Raw genomic sequence first — 20,439 nt, forward strand, 5'->3', positions numbered from 1 at the left:
TGAACCCACATCCCCTGCAGTGGGAGCATGGAGTCTTAACCAGGAAGTCCCTGGAATTGAAGCTTATTAAAGAACTTACACCCTGAGTTTAGGAAACTTTCTGGTTGGAACAGTTTCGCTCTCCTCAACTCCTATACCACCTTGCCCTTGGGTAGACTTGCATGTAAATACCTAGAACAACGTATCTTGCTTATCGGCCTCTCTCCAAAGACTTTGAGGGCAGGCTCTGGCCTTTTTCCTCAGTTTTCCCCACAGAGCTGCAGTCAGAGCAGACCCACCTTGAGCATTTACTGGCTTACCAGCCAGTGGTAAAACCTATAGGAATGTTTACCAAAGCAAAAGCCAACCTCTCTCCCCATGTCTTTTCTCCTGAGCAGCCTTGCCTCTTTCCCAGGGCAGGGGTGTTCCAGAAACTCATAGAACTAATTCCTAAACAAGAGGGCCTCACACTGAAGAACTTATCTTTGGCTCCAGTTCAGTAAGTTCTGATTTAGGCTTAGTCCTCTTATATGAGGGGACATACCACGTTGAGGGTTCTCTTTTTAAGAGATCCTTCAAGCGAATCCCTTGAAACTTAAAATAAGATTGACAACTAACATTTATATGCACTAATATTTTAGGAGCTCTGTGTATTACAGCATCAACTTTCCAACAGCACTATTATTCCCTGTTAACAGATAAGGGAACTGTAGTGCACAGTTAACCATTTTGTAAATGGCAGTCATGAATTTAAACACTGGCAGTCAGACTCCACAGACCCAACTCCCTGTAACCACTACACCAAACTGTTTTGCTCCTAGACACAGCCAGAACTGGAACACAGACCTTTAGCTTCCATTGCTAAGTTACATTTCTGTAAATCACTGCACTGTTACCATTACTGGTACCATTATCGGCAGTCTTCATTGCCTGATAACCTCGAGGAGGAAACACAGGTAAGGGGAAAAAACAGGAGAAGCTACAGAAGTGCAAACAGATGTCCTGGGGACCTTGTTATAAGGCAGATTCTGATTCAGGAAGGTCTGGGGTGGGGCCTGAGAGCCTGCATTTCCAACAAGCTCCAGGTGATGCTGGACAGCGGCCGTCTGCGGAACAGTCTGAATAGCAAGGGACGAGATGCCTCTGAGAATGTGTCCCCTGTGACAAAAATAAAAGGAAGGGGGGCATATAGATGTTACAGAGCTGTTTGATGCTGTGGGAGACAAATGAAGGTAGAGTCTACTTTTAACTCATAGGAGCCTCGTGAGGAAACGACCTTCTCCTTTTAAAAACGAAACTGAAATGTAAGAAGATGGAATGCGCCAAGGTCAAGAGCATATTAGGGGTGGTCCAGGTGCCCCCACACCATCGACCCCACACACACTTCTGTAAAACAGTAAGCAAGGAGCAAGCAAAGAGCTGACATGGGAGTGCTGTTGCTTTAATATGGCGTGTGCCAAGCAGCATCAAAGTGGTCCACGTTTGCCAATTTTCTCCTGACCGTTTTTTTTTTAGTGTTGCGTTTTAAAAATAATTAATTAATTTATTTTATTTTTGGCCGCGAGGGTCTTGGGTCTTCGTTGCTGCGTGCGGGCTTTCTCTAGTTGCGGCGAGCGGGGTCTACTCTTTGCTGCGGTGCGCGGGCTTCTCATTGCAGTGGCTTCTCTTATTGCGGAGCAGGGGTTCTAGGTGTGCGGGCATCAGTAGTTGTGGCTCGAGGGCTCTAGAGCGCAGGCTCAGTAGTTGTGGCGCACGGGCTTAGCTGCTCTGCGGCCTGTGGGATCTTCCCCAACCAGGGATCGAACCGTGTCCCCTGTATTGGCAGGCGGATTCTTAATCACTGCCCCATCAGGGAAGCCCCTGTCCTGATTTTATTGAGCAATATTAAAAAAAAAAAAAAAAAGTGTGTGCTTATAAATAGGCTAATTACACCTCTGGACTTAAAAATGAGAAGACAAGCCACATAAATTCTCTTCCTTAAAAAAACAGCCATTTCAAAAGATTTTCTTTAATATCATAAAATATTTTCATGGACAGGTGAGCTAGCAAACACACATGCACCAATGTGCCTTTGACAAGATTATCCCCTACCCTCACCCCCCCACTCCACATCAAGGTGGACATGAGATTGGAGAAATGAATACAGCAGATGGTACAGATAGAAAAAAAAATCGATAAAAAGGATGGATATAACATTGTGCTTGGTTATTTTCCTATGTCACAACAAAACAAAACATTTCGGTGCAAATAGTTAATTTTTCCTCTTTTCCATTTAAGTCTGGTGGAGAAAAAAATACTTTTTCTATAATAAAATATGTGGTTTTTTACTTTTTCTAACGTAACTTTTTTTCTTTTTTGCAGAAAATAATTTTGTAAACTGTCACTTCACGGTCTGGGAGGCTCGATGCCACTTGGGTCCAGCTCGCCCCTTTGGAGGCGGAGCGCGAACCAAACCTGGGCGGGAGAGGGGGGACAGCTGAGGCGCAGGGCTGGGCGCGCATGGCGGACGGGGGCAAGGGCGTGGGCCGGCAGGAGGGGGTTAGAGGTCACTCTCGCCGTACAGCGCCGTGGAGAAGGACATGTAGTCCAGAGCACCTGGCACGGCGTCGGGGCCGGTGTAGGGGGCCATTCGCGCGATGCAGTACTCAGCCTGGTCAGGCGGCAGCTCACGGCGCAGCTCGTCCACAGTGATGTAGTTCTGCGGAGAGAGCGCGGTCAGGACGGCGGGTCAGGGCGGCCACAAAGCAAAGCGGCCGCAAAGGCCAGAGGCCGTAAACCTCACTCGTGACATTAGGTACCCTGTTCCATCCCCGTTCTGGCCCTGTCCTCATACTTCTGGATATAGAAATACGTGTGTGTGTGTTGTGTATGTACACACACGCACACGTATATTACACATTCATATGTATGTATATAAATATATACGATATACATACACAAATATAACCACATACACGTGTATATAAATATATACGATATATATGCATATACACATATAAAACCATATACATGTGTGTATATAAATATGTACTATATGCATATACACATATATAACCGTATACATGTGTGTATATAAATATATACACATATACACACATATAACCATATACATGTGTGTATATAAGTATATATGATATATACACATATAACCACATACATATGTGTATATAAATATGTATGATATATACATATAACATATATGTGTGTATGCACATGTATATTGCACATACATATGTATATATGTGTATGTGTATAAATACATACGATATATATACATATACACATATATAACCATATACGTGTGTGTGTGTGTGTGCGTGTGTGTGTATTTAAGTCCCCTTATAAGTTTTCCACTTCTATAACTACTTGAGGCGGTTTCCAAGCTAACTGGAAGTGCTAACTGCACCTGTAATCTTTCCACGTATCGCTCTAGCCCGCCCCGGCCACAGGCAGGATCAGCAGCACCGTATCTGGTGGGACAGAGTAGGGCCCCCCACACCCACTCAGCTGGGCTCCGAGGACATCACCCAACTCCTGCAAATTACATGAGCATCAATCATCATCAGATAGCATCATCGCCACAGACAGCTACCTGAACCGTGTTTGCGAAATTTGGACCTGACCCCACCTGGCCTGGCTCCCAGTCTGGGTCTCTGCTTTCTCCCCGCCTTGGGCTCGCCCATGAAAGGCTACTTGGAAGCTACTTCTTTTGGGAGCTTGAGGCGCCACAGGAGCTCAGGGGCTCTGACCCACAAGGCGGGACCCCGTCCTATGCCCTACTTCTGCCAGAGTCCCCCAGGAGCCAGTCTGAAGGAGGGAGGGGCTGGCCCTCAGGTCACTTCAAAAGTCAGAAGACCAGGTCCCTTTCTGGGCCCCGGAGACCTCTACAAAATGAGTCACTTCAAGGAGGCGGCTTCTCAGGGTCCTTCCAGCTCCAAAGCGCTGACTCTAACACGCTGTCCTCGAACTTAAGTCAGACCTTTAGGAACCACTTTGTGGGTTGAGTCTTTATTTCCATATAGATTAAAACATTGCAGAAACTATACTCCCTATTGGCTAAGGAAGGATGGCATAAGGATTATCCTGTGAATTTTTCAGAAAGGGAATCTGGCCTCTAGATGTCTCTGCCCCCAAATTCCCCTGGATGCTCCCACGTTTCCACTGTCAAGCAGTGCACTGCAGGGAACTTGGGAGATTTGGAAAATTGAAGCTGACTGCTGCTCAGGGTAGAAAAATGAGACACACGCTTCCTTCCTGCTCCCTACCTATATGCCATACCTTGTGTCCAGAATGATATAGGGGCGAAGTCCAAGTTCCCAGATGGACCTTCCATCACACACTCCACCTGACTGGACTGCCCTCCACCACCCATCATTTCGTCACCAGTATCTCATCACAAGTATGACATGCAGTATCCCTGGCAGGGGACCCCCTTAAGCTAACGCTGTGTCCTAATGCCTTAGCTGATCCCAAGACATTACAGAAATGGGTAGAGGTGACAGCAAGGAGGCCCGGGGGAAAGGAGGAGCAGTGGAGGTGCTCACGACCACCCCTCCAGGTCAGTCCGCCCCAGCATGGTGCCCACACCACAGCAGACCCACCTTATCCCCGGCCAGGATCTTGAAGGAAGCCATGACTTGGTCTGCTGTATCTGTGTCAGCCGTCTCACGGGACATAAAGTCGATGAAGGCCTGGAACGTCACTACCCCTAGGCGGTTGGGGTCCACAATGCTCATGATGCGGGCAAATTCTGCCTCTCCCTGGAGGGAAGAGCCAATCCCAGGCCTGTCATCCTCTCAGCCACGGTCTCCTCTCTCTATGGACCTCAAGCCCCTGCGGGCTCGGAGTAGCCTGAGGCTATTAGAGAGGGCAAAGCAGACCCCTGACCTAACCTGGGTTGTCTTGAGGGCATGATAGGAACATAATACCCAATAGTGAAGACCCAGTTCAGGCTTCCCACCCTCTACGGATGCCTTGATTCCTCTTGGAGCAAAAATGATAACGCTGATAATAATTAATGACAGCAATGGCTAACACTCCCATAGCATATACTATATACCAGGCACTATTCTAAGTGCTGTGTATACTTCATTTAACCCTCCTCACAACCATATGAGGTAGGTATTTATTTTATTATTTCCATCAGGTTCCCAGATGAGAAACCTAAGGCCCAGATAGGCTTAGTGACTTGTCCAAGGTCACACAGCCAGTAGGTAGAAGAGCTGAGACTTGAACTTGGGTGGTCTGCCTCCACCGCACTGTACTTTCTATGTGTCAGACATGAGCACAGCACTCACGTGAGTTCCTTCACTTAACCATTACAACAGTAGGGCAGGGCTCCCCTCACCTTATCTGGGCCCCCAAGCTCGTGATGGCAGAGCTGGGATTTATTCCTGGGTTCCCTGTTTCTAAAGCCCGTGCCCCTGCCCCTCTGCTGGGCAGCCCATGGGCTCTGCACTCTGCACCACAGCCCAGGCGTCGCCGGGCTGCCTGGCTGAGGCCCCTGTCCCACTCAGAAGGTCGGCACGAGGGCTGGCAGCTGAGAAGGTTGGGGAGGGGCTTGAGGAAACGGCAAAGGGGCAGCAGGCCTGGCTGGAGCCATCACACGGGCAGAGATGGAAACCTCCACGCCTCATGTGAGATGAAGCAGGACCAAGCCCCACCCAGAGTGCCCACCACCAGTCCTTCCTGGCAGCCTTGGGGTCAGCCCCACCATCCACAGTGGGAGAGAAAAGGCCCACGTCCACTGTAAATATCAAAAGATAAACCAGCAGAGAGAGGCGAGAAGGCCAGGTCTCTGGGACACACACAGGCCCTGCGGCTGGGCTCAGCCTTCAGGGCACCATCTTCCCCATGGACCAGAATCTTGAGGCCCCTCTGGGGAGGGCACCCTGAGCCTGAGGGCCTCCAGCCCGCCACGGCCAGGACTCGGCCTCTCGAGTCAGCTGGCTGCCCCTGGCCAGAGAGTGGGGTTTACATTACCATGTTGTAACCCATGGAGATAAGGCAGGCGCGGAAATCATCCGTGTCCATCATGCCTGTCTTCTTCTGTGGGGCCAGTGGCACCGAGACACAAGGAGGAAGGGCCGGCCGAGGGCCAGGAAGACATGGCCCAGGTGGCCAGAGGGGAGGTCGAGGTGTACGGTTTGGGGGTCAGGAAGGGGACAGGAACGTAGGAGGAGCAGATGCAAATACACATCCGGGGGAAAAGTCCACAGGAAGGAGGAAGACAGAGCAGGGAGATGCAAATATCCGTCCACAGGATGGAGAGCGGCGAGGAGAGAGGAAGGTGGGCACCGAGCAGGTTCCCACGAAAGACAACCGAGGGCAGAGGTCGGAGTAGTGGGGGGGAGGAGCCCGACACGGGCCAGGGGGGGACAGCAGGAGAAGACGAGCCCCGCGGCCCACAGGGAAGGGGAGACAGGGAGATCCAGACAGAGAGAGAAAAGAAAAAGGAGAAACGCGTTATTTCTCGCCCCGGACGCCACCCCTGAGCGTGCTCCATGCAGGAGGCGAGTACCTGGGGGTCGTTGCCAATATCATAACCCAAGCTGATGAGGCAGGCTTTGAACTCCTCGGGACCCAGCGTGCCGGAGTGATCCTGGGGCCGCCGTGCGCCAGCCAGCGAGCCATGCGGTGCCAGGGAGGTAGAGGCCGTGAGGGGAGGGGTGGGCCATGCCCCGGTGGAGGGTAGCGAGTGTGGGGAGACAACAGGGACAAAGGCATGCGGATGGGGAGGGCGGAGGGTGGAGGGTCGGGGGAGGAGGGGAAATAAAAGTGCACACGGTTAGACACACAGACGAGGCCCAGGGGCCCTCTCCCTGGCACACTCAGCCCTGCTCCGGAAGGCAGGCCACAGGGGAGCACGGTGAGCCACAGGGGTAAGCAGCTGCCTCACAAGTGCCCAGCCCACCTCCGGCCCTGCTGCCCAGACCGGGGTTTCCAGGAGGGTTCCACCCACCCAGGTGCCTGGAGGGCAGTGAAGCAGGCAGGGGGGGTGGGCAGCACCTAAGACCATGCTCCCGCCCCCTGTGGCCACCGCAAAGCCCCAGGGCACTGGGAGGGGCAGCCCACGCAGAACTGTCCTGTCCCAGAGCTAGGAGGAGAACCCAGGACTGACGACTCTGACAGCCCCGCAGTGTCCCAAAGGCTACACCGGGGCGGGGGGGCGGGGAGGAGGGAGCCCCTGCTCTGTCCTGAGGCAGAAGCAAGGGATGGTCCCCACAGCCAGGGGACAGCAGGCCTTCCTTTGAGGCTATGGCAGCCTGGCTCCCGGGGGTTGACTCCTGGTCGCAGGAGACCAAGGGTCAGGGGTCAAAGGCTCTCTCCTTAACTCACAGTGCGAGCACTCTCTCCAGGAAAGCGGGGAAGCTCATGGGACACCAGGACGGCTTCTAAGACTCGCGGTGCAGAGTCAGGGCAGGCTGACAGCAGTTCCTCCCGGCCACCCCCCTCCCCTACTTGCCCAGGAAGCAGGCCCACGTGCTGGGCAGTGCCCTCCAGGGCCCTGGGGCAGGAGGGGCTGGGGCTGCCCTAAGCGAGTGCAGGGGGCGGGGCTCACCCGGTCAAAGTGGTTGAAGGAAGCCCGGAACTCGTTCATCTGCTCCTGGCTGATGCCCTTGGCATCCCTGGTCAGGATCTGGTTCTCCACCTCGTTGATGGTCCTGGCGATGGTGGTGAGCAGCTGCTCCCAGCCCACGCGGATGTGCTGGGGGTGGGCAGGGCCTGTCAGCAAAGGGGTCCCAGGCCTGGGCCACCCCTGCCTGCTCCTTCCCCTGACCATCAAAATGGCCAAAGCAATCGAACCAGGCCTTCTGTCCAGATTTACAGTGTCACCAGGGGTCACCAGAGGGCGGGGGAACCAGGACAAGGACAACCCACCAGGACAGAGGACCCTGATGATGAAGGGGGAAGCACAGGAGGGTGGTGGCCCCTACCGGGGATGGCAGAGACCAGAATGACCAGTGTGGTCAGGTCAGGAAGGAGGGCAAAGTTGGCAGCAGGAAAAACTAAAGGACAAAGAAGTGGGTAATTCCCTGAATAGCCAACTCCATAACCTCACACACATGCCTTCACGGTCAAAACAAGTAGGTCCTTTAGAAAGCAGATGGCAAGCCAGTGTTTGGAGACCACCAGCCTCAGAATCACCGGCTGTCTGTTAAAAATTTAGATTCCTGAGCCCCATTCCAGACCCAGTGAATCAGATTCTGGAGACGGGGCCTGGAATCTGCATTCTCAACAAGCTCCTCGGGAAATTCAGAAGGTACTGAGGACTGAAGACCCAGAGCTCCAGGAGTGAGGAGAAGCGAGTCGCCCCTCACTGAAAAGCCAGAGTTTATCCTACTATGGCCAGTTTGCTTGGATGATGGGTAATCCCCCACCACTACCCCAGCCCAGGATGGTGAAACAGAAGGGGATCTGGGGGTCCCTCTCTGGAGAAGCAAGGCTGGTGCCACCCACCTCCATGGTGTAGTTGGTGTGCTTGTTGTCGAAGATGAGTGCTTCCTGGATGAGCTGGTGGTCGCCCTCCAGCTGGTCGATCTTGGGCTTGTAGTTGACGATGCTCTTCTCGTACTGCCGCAGGTGGCTGAGCTGGTCCTCCAGGGTCCCGTGCATCTCAATGGAGATCCTCCCAATCTCCTGCTCACCCGGGAAGGAGGCCCTTGTCAGACCGCCCCACTCTGGGCCCCTGGGGTGGAGATTGGGGCCCCCAGGTCATTGACCAACCCCTCAGATGATTCTTGGCATGGAAACAGCATCATAAAGGATAATGTTATCACCGGCTGAATATCTCCTGTCTCTCGAGGACACCTCTGAGCCTCAGGAAGGGGATGCGAGGTCAGTTGCTAACGTAAATGTTCACTCCTCTGCTCCAACTCCCTTCTCAAGCCTAATCCCGGCTACCATCCATCTCAGGCGCTCTCCCACTGAGCTGGGTCCCTCACAGGCTCAGCGCACCTCCCTACCTTCTCAATGGCCGTGCTCCTGCTGTTCTGTTCCTAGGATGCCTGCCTTGCCCACCTCAATCCCACCTGTCTCCGTGGTCCAGGACTAGTCCCCGTTTCTGTCAGTCTTTCATCCATGTAAGCACACCTTGCTCGTAAAAGCACCTTCTGTGCGCTCAGCTCAACTCAGCAAATATATCCCGAGCACCTACTACGCACAACGTGCTAATAAAGCAGGTGGGGGTGGGATGCAGGGAAGACGCGAACATGAACTCGACGTGGTCTCCGCCCTCAAGGAGCTCAGAGGGACACCATGCTCTAACCCACACAGTGTCCCTTCCTTATCTACATCACCCCCATACCTGGCCCCACAATTCAGCAAAAAATTCCACGCTTGCCCAAAGCTTGGTTCTCTCTCTGGGGAGATCACCCTGCCTGACCAAGCTCACGACTCAGGAGGAAGGGAGACCTGGTCAGCCACATAAGCCAGAGGGCAAGCAGAGTCAGTCGCCTAGGCACCGCTCCTTCTGTGGGAAGGACTTAGTGGTGTCCCTGTGTGGGTCTTTGCTCTCAAACCAGACACCGGAATCACCCCACAGGCCTTCCTCGCATAGACTCCACCCCCACCCACAGGGCAGCAGCCCAGACTCCACAGTCCCCACAGGTCCCATCCCAGAGAAGACAGGGCAAGCCTGAATGGCTGGGATGGTGCTGGGAAGGGTGGAAACCCTCTCCCTGCTTCCCACGATGGGCCCCACCTCCATCTTGGTCTGGATCCAGGGCCCGATGACGTTGGCCTGGGCCGCAAACTGCTTGCGTAGCCTCTCGTTGTGCTGCTGGCGGGCGTGCTCCTCCATCAGAGCCTGGTCCCTCCGAGGCACCAGCTGCCGTACCTGGGGCAGGAACAATCATGGGACACTGGGATGGGCCGGCCATCTGCCCCCACTTCAGAAGAGGAAATGGAAGAGCCGTGAAGGGAAGGGGCCAGTCAGTAATAGAGTGAACACATTGACCTGTTCTAGAGATTCAGCCATTCATTCACTTGACAGATACTGAGCACTTACTATGTGACAAGGAAATCAATGAAAAGTCAGTGAAAATCAACAACACACACAGACAAACATCCCCGCCCCTCTGAAACTTAGAGTGGCTCCGCCCACACCCCAGCCAGCCCTTGGACTCACGTGGTCCCATTTGCCGTTGATCTCCTGAGGCGTGATGGTTGTGTAGGGGTTGGTGCCCGCCATGTTGACGTGGTAGGTCTGGACAATCTTGGACACCTCGTTGTGGATGCCTAGGATGGCCAGGCGCTCCTTGTCAGCATCGGGGAGGGTGGCCTTGAACTGCTCATGGGCTGTGGTCAGTCCCTGGACATAGACGGGCATGCAGGAGAAGCAGTGACTGGGAGGGAAGTCCCTCCCACTCAATGGTGCCTCCCGTGGGCAAGAGGAGACCAGGGAGACCTGCAGGCCCCAGGGTAGAGGTGGGTGGAGGGGCCACCGGAGGCCGGCCGCACACCAGCAGGGAGGCGCAGCGGTATCAAGCCAGGGCTCTCGCGACGGAGCCCCAGGACGGCCGGGCTGGCCACGGGAAGGTGCCGACAGCTTCACGCTCAGGACTGGTGAAGTCAGCAGCAACCCCCCGGGGGGCGCTCACCACCCCACAGTCAGGTCAGGGACAAGGGGTGCTCCAGGTCTGCTCCTCGGGTGACCTCCCCCAACACACGTTCCTCAGCACTTTGCAAAACCTTTTTCGTCTGACACTCTGCAGCTGTACAAAAGAACAGCTTATTGCTATGAAATGGGCTCCTAGATAATTGTTAGGTTAAAAATATAAGGCTCAGGATACAGTATAGAATAAACTTTTTGCATAAAAAAAGGGGCGTGGAGAAGAACATGTTGATAAATAAATGTGCTTGCCTATGCAGAGACCATGTGGTCATACTGCTCACCTCTGGGGAGGGGCACTCGGGGCTGGGGGACAAGGAAGGGAACTCATTGCTTAGCCTTTTTAGCTTTTAGATTTTATACCATGTGCATATATGACTGAGTCAAAATAAATAAAATGCAAAGCTTTCGAATCTATAACATCCTGGGGGTGCTAGCCTCAGTCCTCTCCTTACAGGGGCAGTCCTGCAGGAGTGTGGGCCGTGGGCAGCTGGGGAGCCGGCCTCTGGGGGCGGGGGGGTGGGGCGGCAGCACACCTGGATCTCCTCGATAGTGTGCACGATGAAGGTGTCCTGCAGGTCCTCCATGGCCCCCTCCATCCAGTTGTTGAAGGGTGCGGCCCGCTTGGCATATTCCAAGTACAGCTGGTCAATGGTCTCCAGCAGTTTTTCTGTCCGCTGGGAGTGCCAATGGCATGGAGGTGGGGAGGTGTTTAGCAAAGTCATGTCCAGAATCACCGCGTCCCCCCATCCCTATTCCCAACAGCCTTCGAGATCCTCCCGGCCAGCCCAAAGGGGTTCAGGTCTGGAAGCACAAGACTAACTCAGACAGAAAGAACAGGCTCTCTCTGAGGTGCTGGTTCTTAATATGGGGTGTACGGACCACCCCCCAACTGAGTCACCCAGCCTGGGCCCCAGAGAGTATGGTTTGGAGAACAAGAAAGTTCTCAAACAGCCGGGGTGGGGCTGAGTACACTAAACCGGGAGGATGGGATATGATTAGGACATCTCCATCAGGGCAAAGGTCAAGTCCAGGGTCAATGTGAGCCTTCCACAGGCAGGCCAGGCCAGGGGAAGGTCCGGGGAACCCAGTGGAGCCTCTCAGCCCAGAGCAAAGAGAGTTGCTGAAGGCAGGCCTCCACCTCCCTCCGGGGCCCTCACCTCCAGAGCTTCCCTCCGCTTCTGGGTTAGGGCCCCCAGATTGTCCCACTGGTCACAGATCCTTTGGCACCGGGCGTTGACACTGGGTGAGTCGTAATAGTCCAGCTCACTGGGAGGGAGGAGGCAGGAGGAGTCAGATGACCCAGGTGACCCAGGTGGCCTGCTCTCCTCTCCCTGGGGCTGGGGCGCTGGTGGCACTGGAAGGCCAGGTGTGCTCGCTTCATGAAGGCCTTCCAGGACTCCCCTCCCACTCTCAACTCCTTGGCTTTCAGGAGACCACTGGCAGGAGACCAGCGAAGGCCAGTTCTCCTCTGCAAGGGCCCCCACCCCAACCCTGCAAAAATGCCCAGCGACAGGAAGCCACTAAGGCCAGCCAAGAGCTCAGAGCCAAGACTTGGTCATCCTCTGGTCCCACACCAGCTACAGGTGAGGACCGAAGGCCTGGGACAGGACGGTCACAGGCTACTCCCCACCTGGGGGGAACGTCCTTAGCCTTCCGTACTGATGACTTTTCAGGCCACGCTCCCACCTCCCACAGCGCCCCTGTGCCCGCTGGGCCGGGCCTACTTGAGCTCCTGCGCAATGGCGGCGATCTGCTCCACGCGGTCCTGGTGGGCGGCCAGGTCGCTCTCGAAGGCCTCGTGCTTCTTGAGCAGGGCCTTGATCTCCGAGAGGGTGGCTGTCTCGTAATCCTTCTGTCGCAGCATGGCCTCTTTGCCTGGGGTCACAGACAGGGCACGAGGCTGGGCGGGAGCCGGGCGGTCCCACCTTCTTGACCCCAACTACCCACCCCTCAGGGCCCGGGAGCTCCACTTCCGGTACCTCCCGAGGAGGCGTGCCCTATGCGATGATCAATTATCTGCAGTCCGAGAAAGCAGACATGCAACCGGAACACCCATCCACGATGGAGCAGGGGCAGGAAAGTCACTACTTTCCATGGAGTATGTCAGGGCCATCGGGCGTGGTGATGTACAAAGGCTATGCCGGACCAGGAGGGGAAGTTAGGGCATAACATGAACTTTATAAACAGCAGGAAACAATGATCTATGCCTGTGGTATAACCAGGGAAAAACAAGCCAAGCCCCTCAGGGATACTCCATCTTTAGTTTCTCCAGTTTCTCCAGTTATAGTTGCTGGTCCCCAGCAGCCCGGCAGGGACCCCTCCCCTCAATTACGCTCGGTGTGGGTAGCATGTCCAGTGCACTCTGCACATAAGCCATCAGTGGCCAGAACCTTCTCCCATCATCAGGTGCACTGCCCCCCCCTTTTTAGGGGCAAGGCACACTTGGATTTCTTGGATTTTTGTTTCCCAGGAGAAAAAGGGGATGAGAAATGACCTCCCAGACTGTTGTTAGACAATGGCCATCAGCTACCCTGGGAAGCAGCTGCTGCAGGGCAGGGGCTGACCTGGCCTTGCCTGCACTCCCACCTCCTGTGTTTGCACCCGTCAGGGACGCTCAGCCCCTCTCAGTAAACAAAGGCTGGGCTGTGAGGCGAGGGCTTCTTTCCTTCTCTTTACTCTTTTTTCTTTGTCAGAATAATAATATGACAAGTTTAGGGAAAAAATATCACAGATGAGGCTACTTATCTACTCCTTTTCAGTCCTGCCTTATATGGATGTTGTGTTAAAACCATCAGGTGTATATAAATAAGGTTTCCTGCTTTTAAAATACTCAGCAACACGTCATCAGTTTCTCCTCTGGCTCCAGCGGCTTTTACATGAGCCACTCTGACGGCTGCATAACATTCTGTCGCGTGGCCGAACCGTCACTGGCGTAACCACTCATTGCCCTACCATGGGGCGTTCAGGGCCCTCAGCTTGCACTACTGTAGATGGTCTCATCGCAAACATCCCAGACACGTGACGTCGGCCATGCTTAGGGTTAATTTTTTAGACAGTCTCAAGAAATGGAATTCCCGGGTAAGCGGGCAATAACGCTGTCGAGCGTGAGTACGTGTAGCTAGACTGCTGTGCCCGGCAGCTGTGCCGGCATCTACAGGCATGCCAGCACCTCTCATGACCTTGCTGGTGGCTGGCGAGCTGGCGGGGCCAATCCTTGCTCTGTACCTTTTGGCAAGCTGTTCCTGGGCTCCGGAGAGGACACGATAGGAGCATGTGGGTGAACAGGTGCAATTTCCACCATCCCCCTTCTACTCCGCACATCCACGCTTGGATAAACAGCTCCGTACATGCACAGTGGAATGTGGGGCAGCAACCTCATATCACTGTATACACAGCTCAGCAAACCCCCTCTGCGGAGCCAGGCACACTCCTATCCCCAGCCAAGCCGCGCTACCCCCAAGTGGCCGTCCCTACTCGTCTCCAGCCTAATGTCTGACGATCACAACAGAGCTGGGTGGGGGTGTCTTAGGGCACTGAGCTCCACTGGTCCGTTGGTCTGCCCCGGGGTCTCCAGCTGAAAAGGCTGCATGGCCCTAGGAGATCGGCGGCATGGCCCCCTCTCCAGCCCCAGCCCAGGTTCTGAGGAAAAGACCATTCCAGGTATGATCTTCCCTCTTTGGAGTTAACCTTAGCTGCCAACAAGCAGACATCAGACGTGGCCCCAAGAACCTCCAGGTCAGAGTGATGGAGAAACACAGGTGCTAAGGCCAGGGCTCCAGGGTACTACAATGGGAGGCCAGAAACAGGAAAAGGGCAGGCATTGGAGGGAAGATATCAAGGGCTACCATTTACTGAGTGTGTTACATGGGCCAGGCACCCGACTAAGCATAAAATGCACTTACGATGTGTAAGCATACAACAACCCCATGAGGAGGTATGCTGAGTTGAATAGTGTCCCCCCAAAACGCATGTCCAACCCAGAACCACAGAATCTGACCTTATTTGGAAATAGGGTCTTTGCAGATGTAATTAGTTAAGATGAGGTCACACTGGATTAGGGCGGGCCCTAAATCCAATGACTGGTGTCTTTAGTAGGAAACTGAAAGGCAGACTGAGTCACAGAGACCCAGAGAGAAGCAGCCACGTGGTGATGGAGGCAGAGATTGGAGTGATGCTGCCACCAGGCAAGGAACACCGAGGCCTGCCAGCAACCACCAGACGTGGGGAGGAAGCATTGGACAACCTCCCCCTCAGAGCCTCCAGAAGGAGCCAACCCTGATGACAATCCGCTTTAGGACTTCTCGTCTCCTGAATTGTGAGAGAATGCATTTCTGTCCTGTTCAACCACCCAGTTGATGGTAAATTGCAGCCCTAGGAAACTAATCCGGGAGGGTACATCGTCACCTGCATGTCATAGACAAGGAAACAAGACCACTGGTCCAAGTTACACTGCTTCAAGGTGGCAATGTCGGGGTTTGAACCCCAACCTAATTCAGGGAAGAAGAAATCATTATAGTGACAGGAATAATTAACACATATATAGCATTGTACTATGCCAGGAACTCTTTTCCGTGCATCTAATGTATTAAGACATTTAACCCTCATAAACCTATGAGGTTGGTACTATTATTGTCCCCACTTTACAAATGAGAAAACTGAGGCAACCAAAAGGCTGATGAACTTGCCTAATGTCAAGGGACTAGCAAGAGACAAAACAAAACAAATAAAAAACAAGAAAAAAAGGAGTTGTGGCTGGTGGTTCAGCATGAAAGCCAGGCCCTTGGAGTCGGGGGCAGGGGCTAGGCTGGCCTTACCGTCCGTCCAGGCCTCGTGGATGGAGGCCTTCTGCCGGAACTTCTCTGCCAGGTGGTCGAGCCGCTCCAGCCTCCGGATCTCATTCAGCAGCCACTCCTCATAGCCCTTCTCTGCCTGCTCCAGGCAACCCCACGCGTTGTTGATGTCCTGTTAAGGATGGGAGGCACAGGGTCAGCCCGCCTGGCCCCCCGAGACCCCAGAGCTGCTCCGTGCCTTCCAGGAGGAGCCTCCTCCCCATCTCAGCCATCCCCGTCCAGCCTGCACGGTGTTTCCCAGGGCTCCCGGGCACCAGGCCTCCTGGACAGAGAGTGGGGCTGCCCAGCTACGGGGTGTTGGGTGTGCAGCTCAGTGGGCAGAAAGCCCAAGGCCCTCTGTGCTCCAGGACTGGCTTCTGACAGGATTCTGAGCAATCACAGAGCTCACAGGGCCAGCCAGGGAGACAGAGCAACAGACTGAACGAGGCAGACAGGTGTGGGAGCCTCCCAGCCTTCCCACATTTCTGGGTCCACTCATGGGTCCCAGCCTCCGGGCCCTGGGCAATAATAGCCTGGAGCCTGTAGGGACCCTGGCCTCGGTGAGCCAGCCAGGAGCTGCCCAGAGATAGTGACAGGTACTGAGCATAAACCCACAGGCCTTCAGACAGGGAGCCACTGCCAGGGCCATCCCCTACAGTTAGCACAAGGGCACCCCTGGGCAGTGATGGCTGACCCAGCTCGAGTGCCACCCAGGTCCCTGCCATGTGGCAGGGGCCACACTGCATCCACCCAGAGGAGGGGCTTTAAAGCACAGAGCACCCTCCAGATAGCAGCAGCTCTGGCCATCTAAAAACTGCTGATTCATCCTGTAAAAGGATGCAGTTTTCCAAACTGCATGTACAACGTCACAGCCTTTTCCCTGTCCCCCAGAGTCCCCCCAGGATCCTGCTTCCTTTTCCAATGCTGTCTGCATGCTTCTCCCCGTCCCTTCCATTCCTGCCTTATGTGCTCATGTCTCCTCATCAACTCTCCATTGCAAAGGGCAAAAGCTCTACCCTGTTGAATTTTAAATTTTCTTTTACACGTTTCCCTGGCTCATAAAATTTCTCACATTCTGCGGAGACGGTAAAGAGGAAAGAATAACAAAAAGTGACATAAATGAAGAAAATTTTATGACATGGAAACCTGGTCACAATATATTGTTGTTGCTTTTAAAGCAGCTCATTAATTAAAACATGCTTTAGGATTCCCTTAAAAATTATATTTACAGAGACTAAAAGAATCTCTTTCCCCCCCAACATCTTTTAAGTTGATCCTGGGTAGTAAGATTATGAATAATTTCTACTTTCTGAATTTTGCTTATTTATACCTTTGAAATATCCTACCAAAAAAATTACTTAAGGTAATAAAAACAATTTTTAAGTAAGATTCCATTAAAGTGAAAATTAACCTTATTGCTATTATACCCTGTTTGGTTCAACATATCAAGAGGGATTTTGTTTGCAAAGATGATTTTTCTGAGGGGTAGGGAGGAAGGTGCTGGGGGCAGATCCAAGTGAATGTTCAGGGGTCTGGAAGGGCAAGTCTGACCCGGAATGGTGAGGAGAGAAGGGGCTCTGTTCCTGGTGAGGGAGGGAACCCCACATGGCTGAGTGTGGGCTGGAGACTGGGTGGTCACCTGGAAGGGAGAACTGGTCTCTGGAGCAGGGTGGGCAGGTAGAGAGCACGCGCCCCCGCCCTGCCCCACTCACGATGCGGCATTTGATGGTGAGCCAGCACAGCTCAGGGTGGGGGCAGCCCGGGCGCTCACCGAGACCATCCTGCCCTCGGAGGGCATGAAGGCGGGCCGGTTGCTGAGCCGCAGCTTGGTCTGAAGCGTGTTGAAGTTGATCTCCAGCTGGCACTTCTCCTGCACCTTGGGCGGCTTGTGCAGGCGCCGGTAGTCTCGGAAGTCCTCCAGCTTCTGCTGCATGGCGTGCATGGTGTTCTCGGGTACCCGGTTCTCCAGCCACGGGATGGTGCGGCGGATCCACTCCAGCAGCTGGAGGTAGCAGGGGAGGATGCTGGGATGGGGGCAAGGACTGGCCTCCCTCTCCTCCTGATGCTGGGGGGGCATCTCTCCTGACGGCACGCTCTTTCCCAACTACCCCCCCAGGCCACTCGGCCGGGTTCCAGGGCATTCCCTCTGAGAATCAAAGGCCTCATGAAGCCTGGCCGCTAGGGTATGTTAACTCACAGCCAGCATCACTCAACCTCCCTGCTCTGCCAAGGGGAGACCTGGGGGCAAGATGGCTCAGCTAAGAGCAGGAGACCCGAGTTCTATTTCTAGGTCTACTACCTGGCTGGGCCTCAGTTTCCTCATCTTATCATGAAGGTGTGAACACTCATTCCCTGAGGCCCCTGCCACCTGACCTTCTAGGATTCTAGAATGTGGGTCCCTGACTCAAAAAGGAAGAGGCTGGCCTCTGGGGCACAGGCAGGGATTGTTTTCCTCGATGAGGTGACGGAAGAGGAGTGGAAGTGATGAGAGGAAAGACGTGATCCCCTGCAGGGTACCAGGCACGTGGCCTGAACTAACTCATCTGAATGATGGCGAGAGCTACGTTGTCATGGGGTTAAGTACTGTGATCCTGCCTCAGGTGGCGGAGGTGGTAACCAAGGCACTGTGAGGTTCTGTGACTTGCCAAGGTGACCAAGGTGGAATGGTAGCACAGGGATTAAACCCAGGCACCTGGGCACCAGAACTTGGGTTGTCACTATGCTGGACGGCAGATCTGATCTACCGAGAGGCTGGGCTGAGCTGTTCAGAGGCCTGAATTCTTCTAAGGAAGAAGCAAGTGGAGCTCTAACCCAAATGCAGCCAATGGCAGAACAGCAGATCCAGTCCTGTCCCCTCCTGTCCCCTGGGTGGGCCCAGCTGCTAAGCTAGCCTGAGCCAGCACTGATTTCTCCCCCGTTCATATCCTCTGAGAACCGCATACTCCTTTTCTAGTCCAAGCGAAACCCCCAGCACAACAGTACACTCACTGGTCTCGAAAGGCCTCCGAGGTCCCTTAGCACAGCTCTCACTTGTTAAGTGAAAAAAAAAACAAGACCCAGAGAGGTGAAGGGATTTCCCAGGCTTACTCTCGGTGACAGAAAAAGGCTGGAACTCGGCTCTCCAAAGCCCAGATTGGCCCCGGACCCACCCTCTGCTTTCTGGGAGAGCAGAAGCAGAGCCGAAGCCGCCCTAGGAGGACTGCTGGGGATGAGGGATGACACCAAGCCTGGGACTGTGCCTGGGCACAGATGTGGAGGTACGGGTTCTGGGGCCCCCTCGTCTCTCAGGGCAGGGTGGCGGGGCCTTGCTGGGGCCAGGCCGGGAGAACCCAGAGGGAACCCACATCGCTGGCCAGCTTTTCGTAGTCTTCCATGAGGCGCTCATTCTCCTGGTTGACGGCCAGCACCTTGCAGATGCGATTGGCGGCTGTCTCGGCCTGGCAACAAGACAGAGAGGGACACGGTCAGCCTCACGACAGCGGGAGCGCCTGGCACACGCCTGCGGTGACAACGTCTCCCCCCCGCCCCTGCAGATCACGCGGTTGGAAGGCACCTCCCAAGACTCTGAATTCACAGGCTCCTTGCCATCCTCTCTGCCAGCCCGGGCCGAGTCCCACAGATCACGTGAGCCCAGACGGAGACCTTAGCGGCTGAACTGGGGGCCCCTGAAGAAGAGCCTAAGTTTGAGATCCAACATGTATGTTGGAAAGAAACTAATCCAATGACTGGTAGAATCGAAATACTCAGCTCAGGTGGAGGGGTGAGAAAATCCATGCCCATCCTGGAATTCCAAACTGGAGACCCTGGGACTCCCAAGGCTCAAGGCTTTCAGACTGGCTTTGCCAGCATCTTGGAGATGCAGGAATTCCAATCTGGGAGTCCTAGAATAAGGTGCTGATAAGGAGCGGGGCCTCTCAGGACCCCTGCAGAATCTCTCTAGGCTCCTGGCCCAAAGCCCAAAGAACTTTAAGAGAAGCTGCAGGAATTAAGGATCAACCCAGCACAGGTAAGATGTCCAGAAAGCAGGCACGGGCACCTCTGGGAAAGCTATGCACACACTCCACACCGAGTGCTGGGCCAGCAGACACCCGATGTGGGCCTTGGTGGCAAGAGGAACTAAACAGGACTGAACAGCAATCAGATACAAAAGGCCCAGCAACCCCAGGGGACACTGCTTCTCCCGCTTAGAGGGCACTGTGCACCCGACACCGGCAGGGGCCAGGCGCTCCTAAACCCACTTTGCTCAGGTGATCTTTGAATGCAGTTCTTGCGCACATCCTAACCCAGCTGCAAGGGGAGGGGAACTCGAAGCCATTGTGGGGGTCCTGTGATAGGAAGATGGCCTAAGGGTGGCAGCAGATAACGCCAATGAGCAAACAGACAAGCATCCTGGGGCCCTGGAGAAGGGTGACCCTGCAGATGGCAAAGGTTTAAGGGGGAGAAAGATGGGACCTTGTGCCCGGTTGATGAACAAGACAAAACGGGTTTCAACTGCAGCAAGATAAACTGAGGCCAGGCATCAAGAAGTTCCTGAGAATGACGGTGCTTTGACTTGGGAAGGAACAACTGAGAAGATGTAAATGCTTTTTCATTGCAGAACTCTGCAAATAGAACACACGCCCACCCAATCATGTGATGCGTGGGTGACTGCCAGGTGTGTGTGTGAGGGGGCAGGATGAGATCACCATAAAGGTTCTTCCAAGCTCCAAGCGAAGACACTGCACCCTCCAGGGCGAGGTTTCAGGGCGGGTGGGCCTCCAGTGGGAGAGCTGTGGGCGTGGCCAGAGGGGGAGCTGAGAGTCCCAGGTCTCAAGAAACTGAGACAAGCAGTCAATCCTTAGATCCTCACCCACTGCGCCCCAACCTAACCCTGTCCTGGAGATGCCAAGGCCACTTCTCACAGGACCATCAGGAACTCCTGACGGATCGTCCTTCCTCTAAGGAACCAACAAGCAACCATGGGGGATCCCAAGAGGCCACAAGGAGAGAAATTCCTTCCTGGAGCCCGTCCCAGAA

At 54.3% G+C, this 20,439-nt stretch overlaps 1 protein-coding gene across 5 annotated transcripts in view; it reads right to left on the reverse strand.

The window, feature by feature from the left end:
- Window positions 1-1,967: 1,967 nt before the first annotated feature.
- The window catches only part of ACTN1 (actinin alpha 1), a 95,960-nt gene continuing 77,488 nt past the window's right edge, over window positions 1,968-20,439 (reverse strand). For 2 of the 5 annotated variants that reach the window (XM_027111600.1, XM_027111599.1), the window contains 14 exons: window positions 18,768-18,860; window positions 17,195-17,425; window positions 15,409-15,556; window positions 12,319-12,469; window positions 11,752-11,860; window positions 11,128-11,268; window positions 10,109-10,291; window positions 9,683-9,817; window positions 8,440-8,619; window positions 7,541-7,687; window positions 6,500-6,580; window positions 5,962-6,027; window positions 4,581-4,739; window positions 2,519-2,677 (listed from right to left, as the gene is read on the reverse strand). In XM_027111600.1, the coding sequence (XP_026967401.1) occupies window positions 2,519-2,677; window positions 4,581-4,739; window positions 5,962-6,027; window positions 6,500-6,580; window positions 7,541-7,687; window positions 8,440-8,619; window positions 9,683-9,817; window positions 10,109-10,291; window positions 11,128-11,268; window positions 11,752-11,860; window positions 12,319-12,469; window positions 15,409-15,556; window positions 17,195-17,425; window positions 18,768-18,860 (1,983 nt within the window). Of the gene's footprint in view, window positions 2,678-4,580; window positions 4,740-5,961; window positions 6,028-6,499; window positions 6,581-7,540; window positions 7,688-8,439; window positions 8,620-9,682; window positions 9,818-10,108; window positions 10,292-11,127; window positions 11,269-11,751; window positions 11,861-12,318; window positions 12,470-15,408; window positions 15,557-17,194; window positions 17,426-18,767; window positions 18,861-20,439 lie in introns of all 5 variants that reach the window. The other 3 variants (XM_027111595.1, XM_027111597.1, XM_027111596.1) reach the window with 3 other exon arrangements.

Source organism: Aethalodelphis obliquidens, unplaced genomic scaffold, assembly GCF_003676395.1.
Source record: "Aethalodelphis obliquidens isolate GAN/ISIS:26980383/991018 unplaced genomic scaffold, ASM367639v1 scaffold10, whole genome shotgun sequence".
Lineage (NCBI taxonomy): Eukaryota > Metazoa > Chordata > Mammalia > Artiodactyla > Delphinidae > Aethalodelphis > Aethalodelphis obliquidens.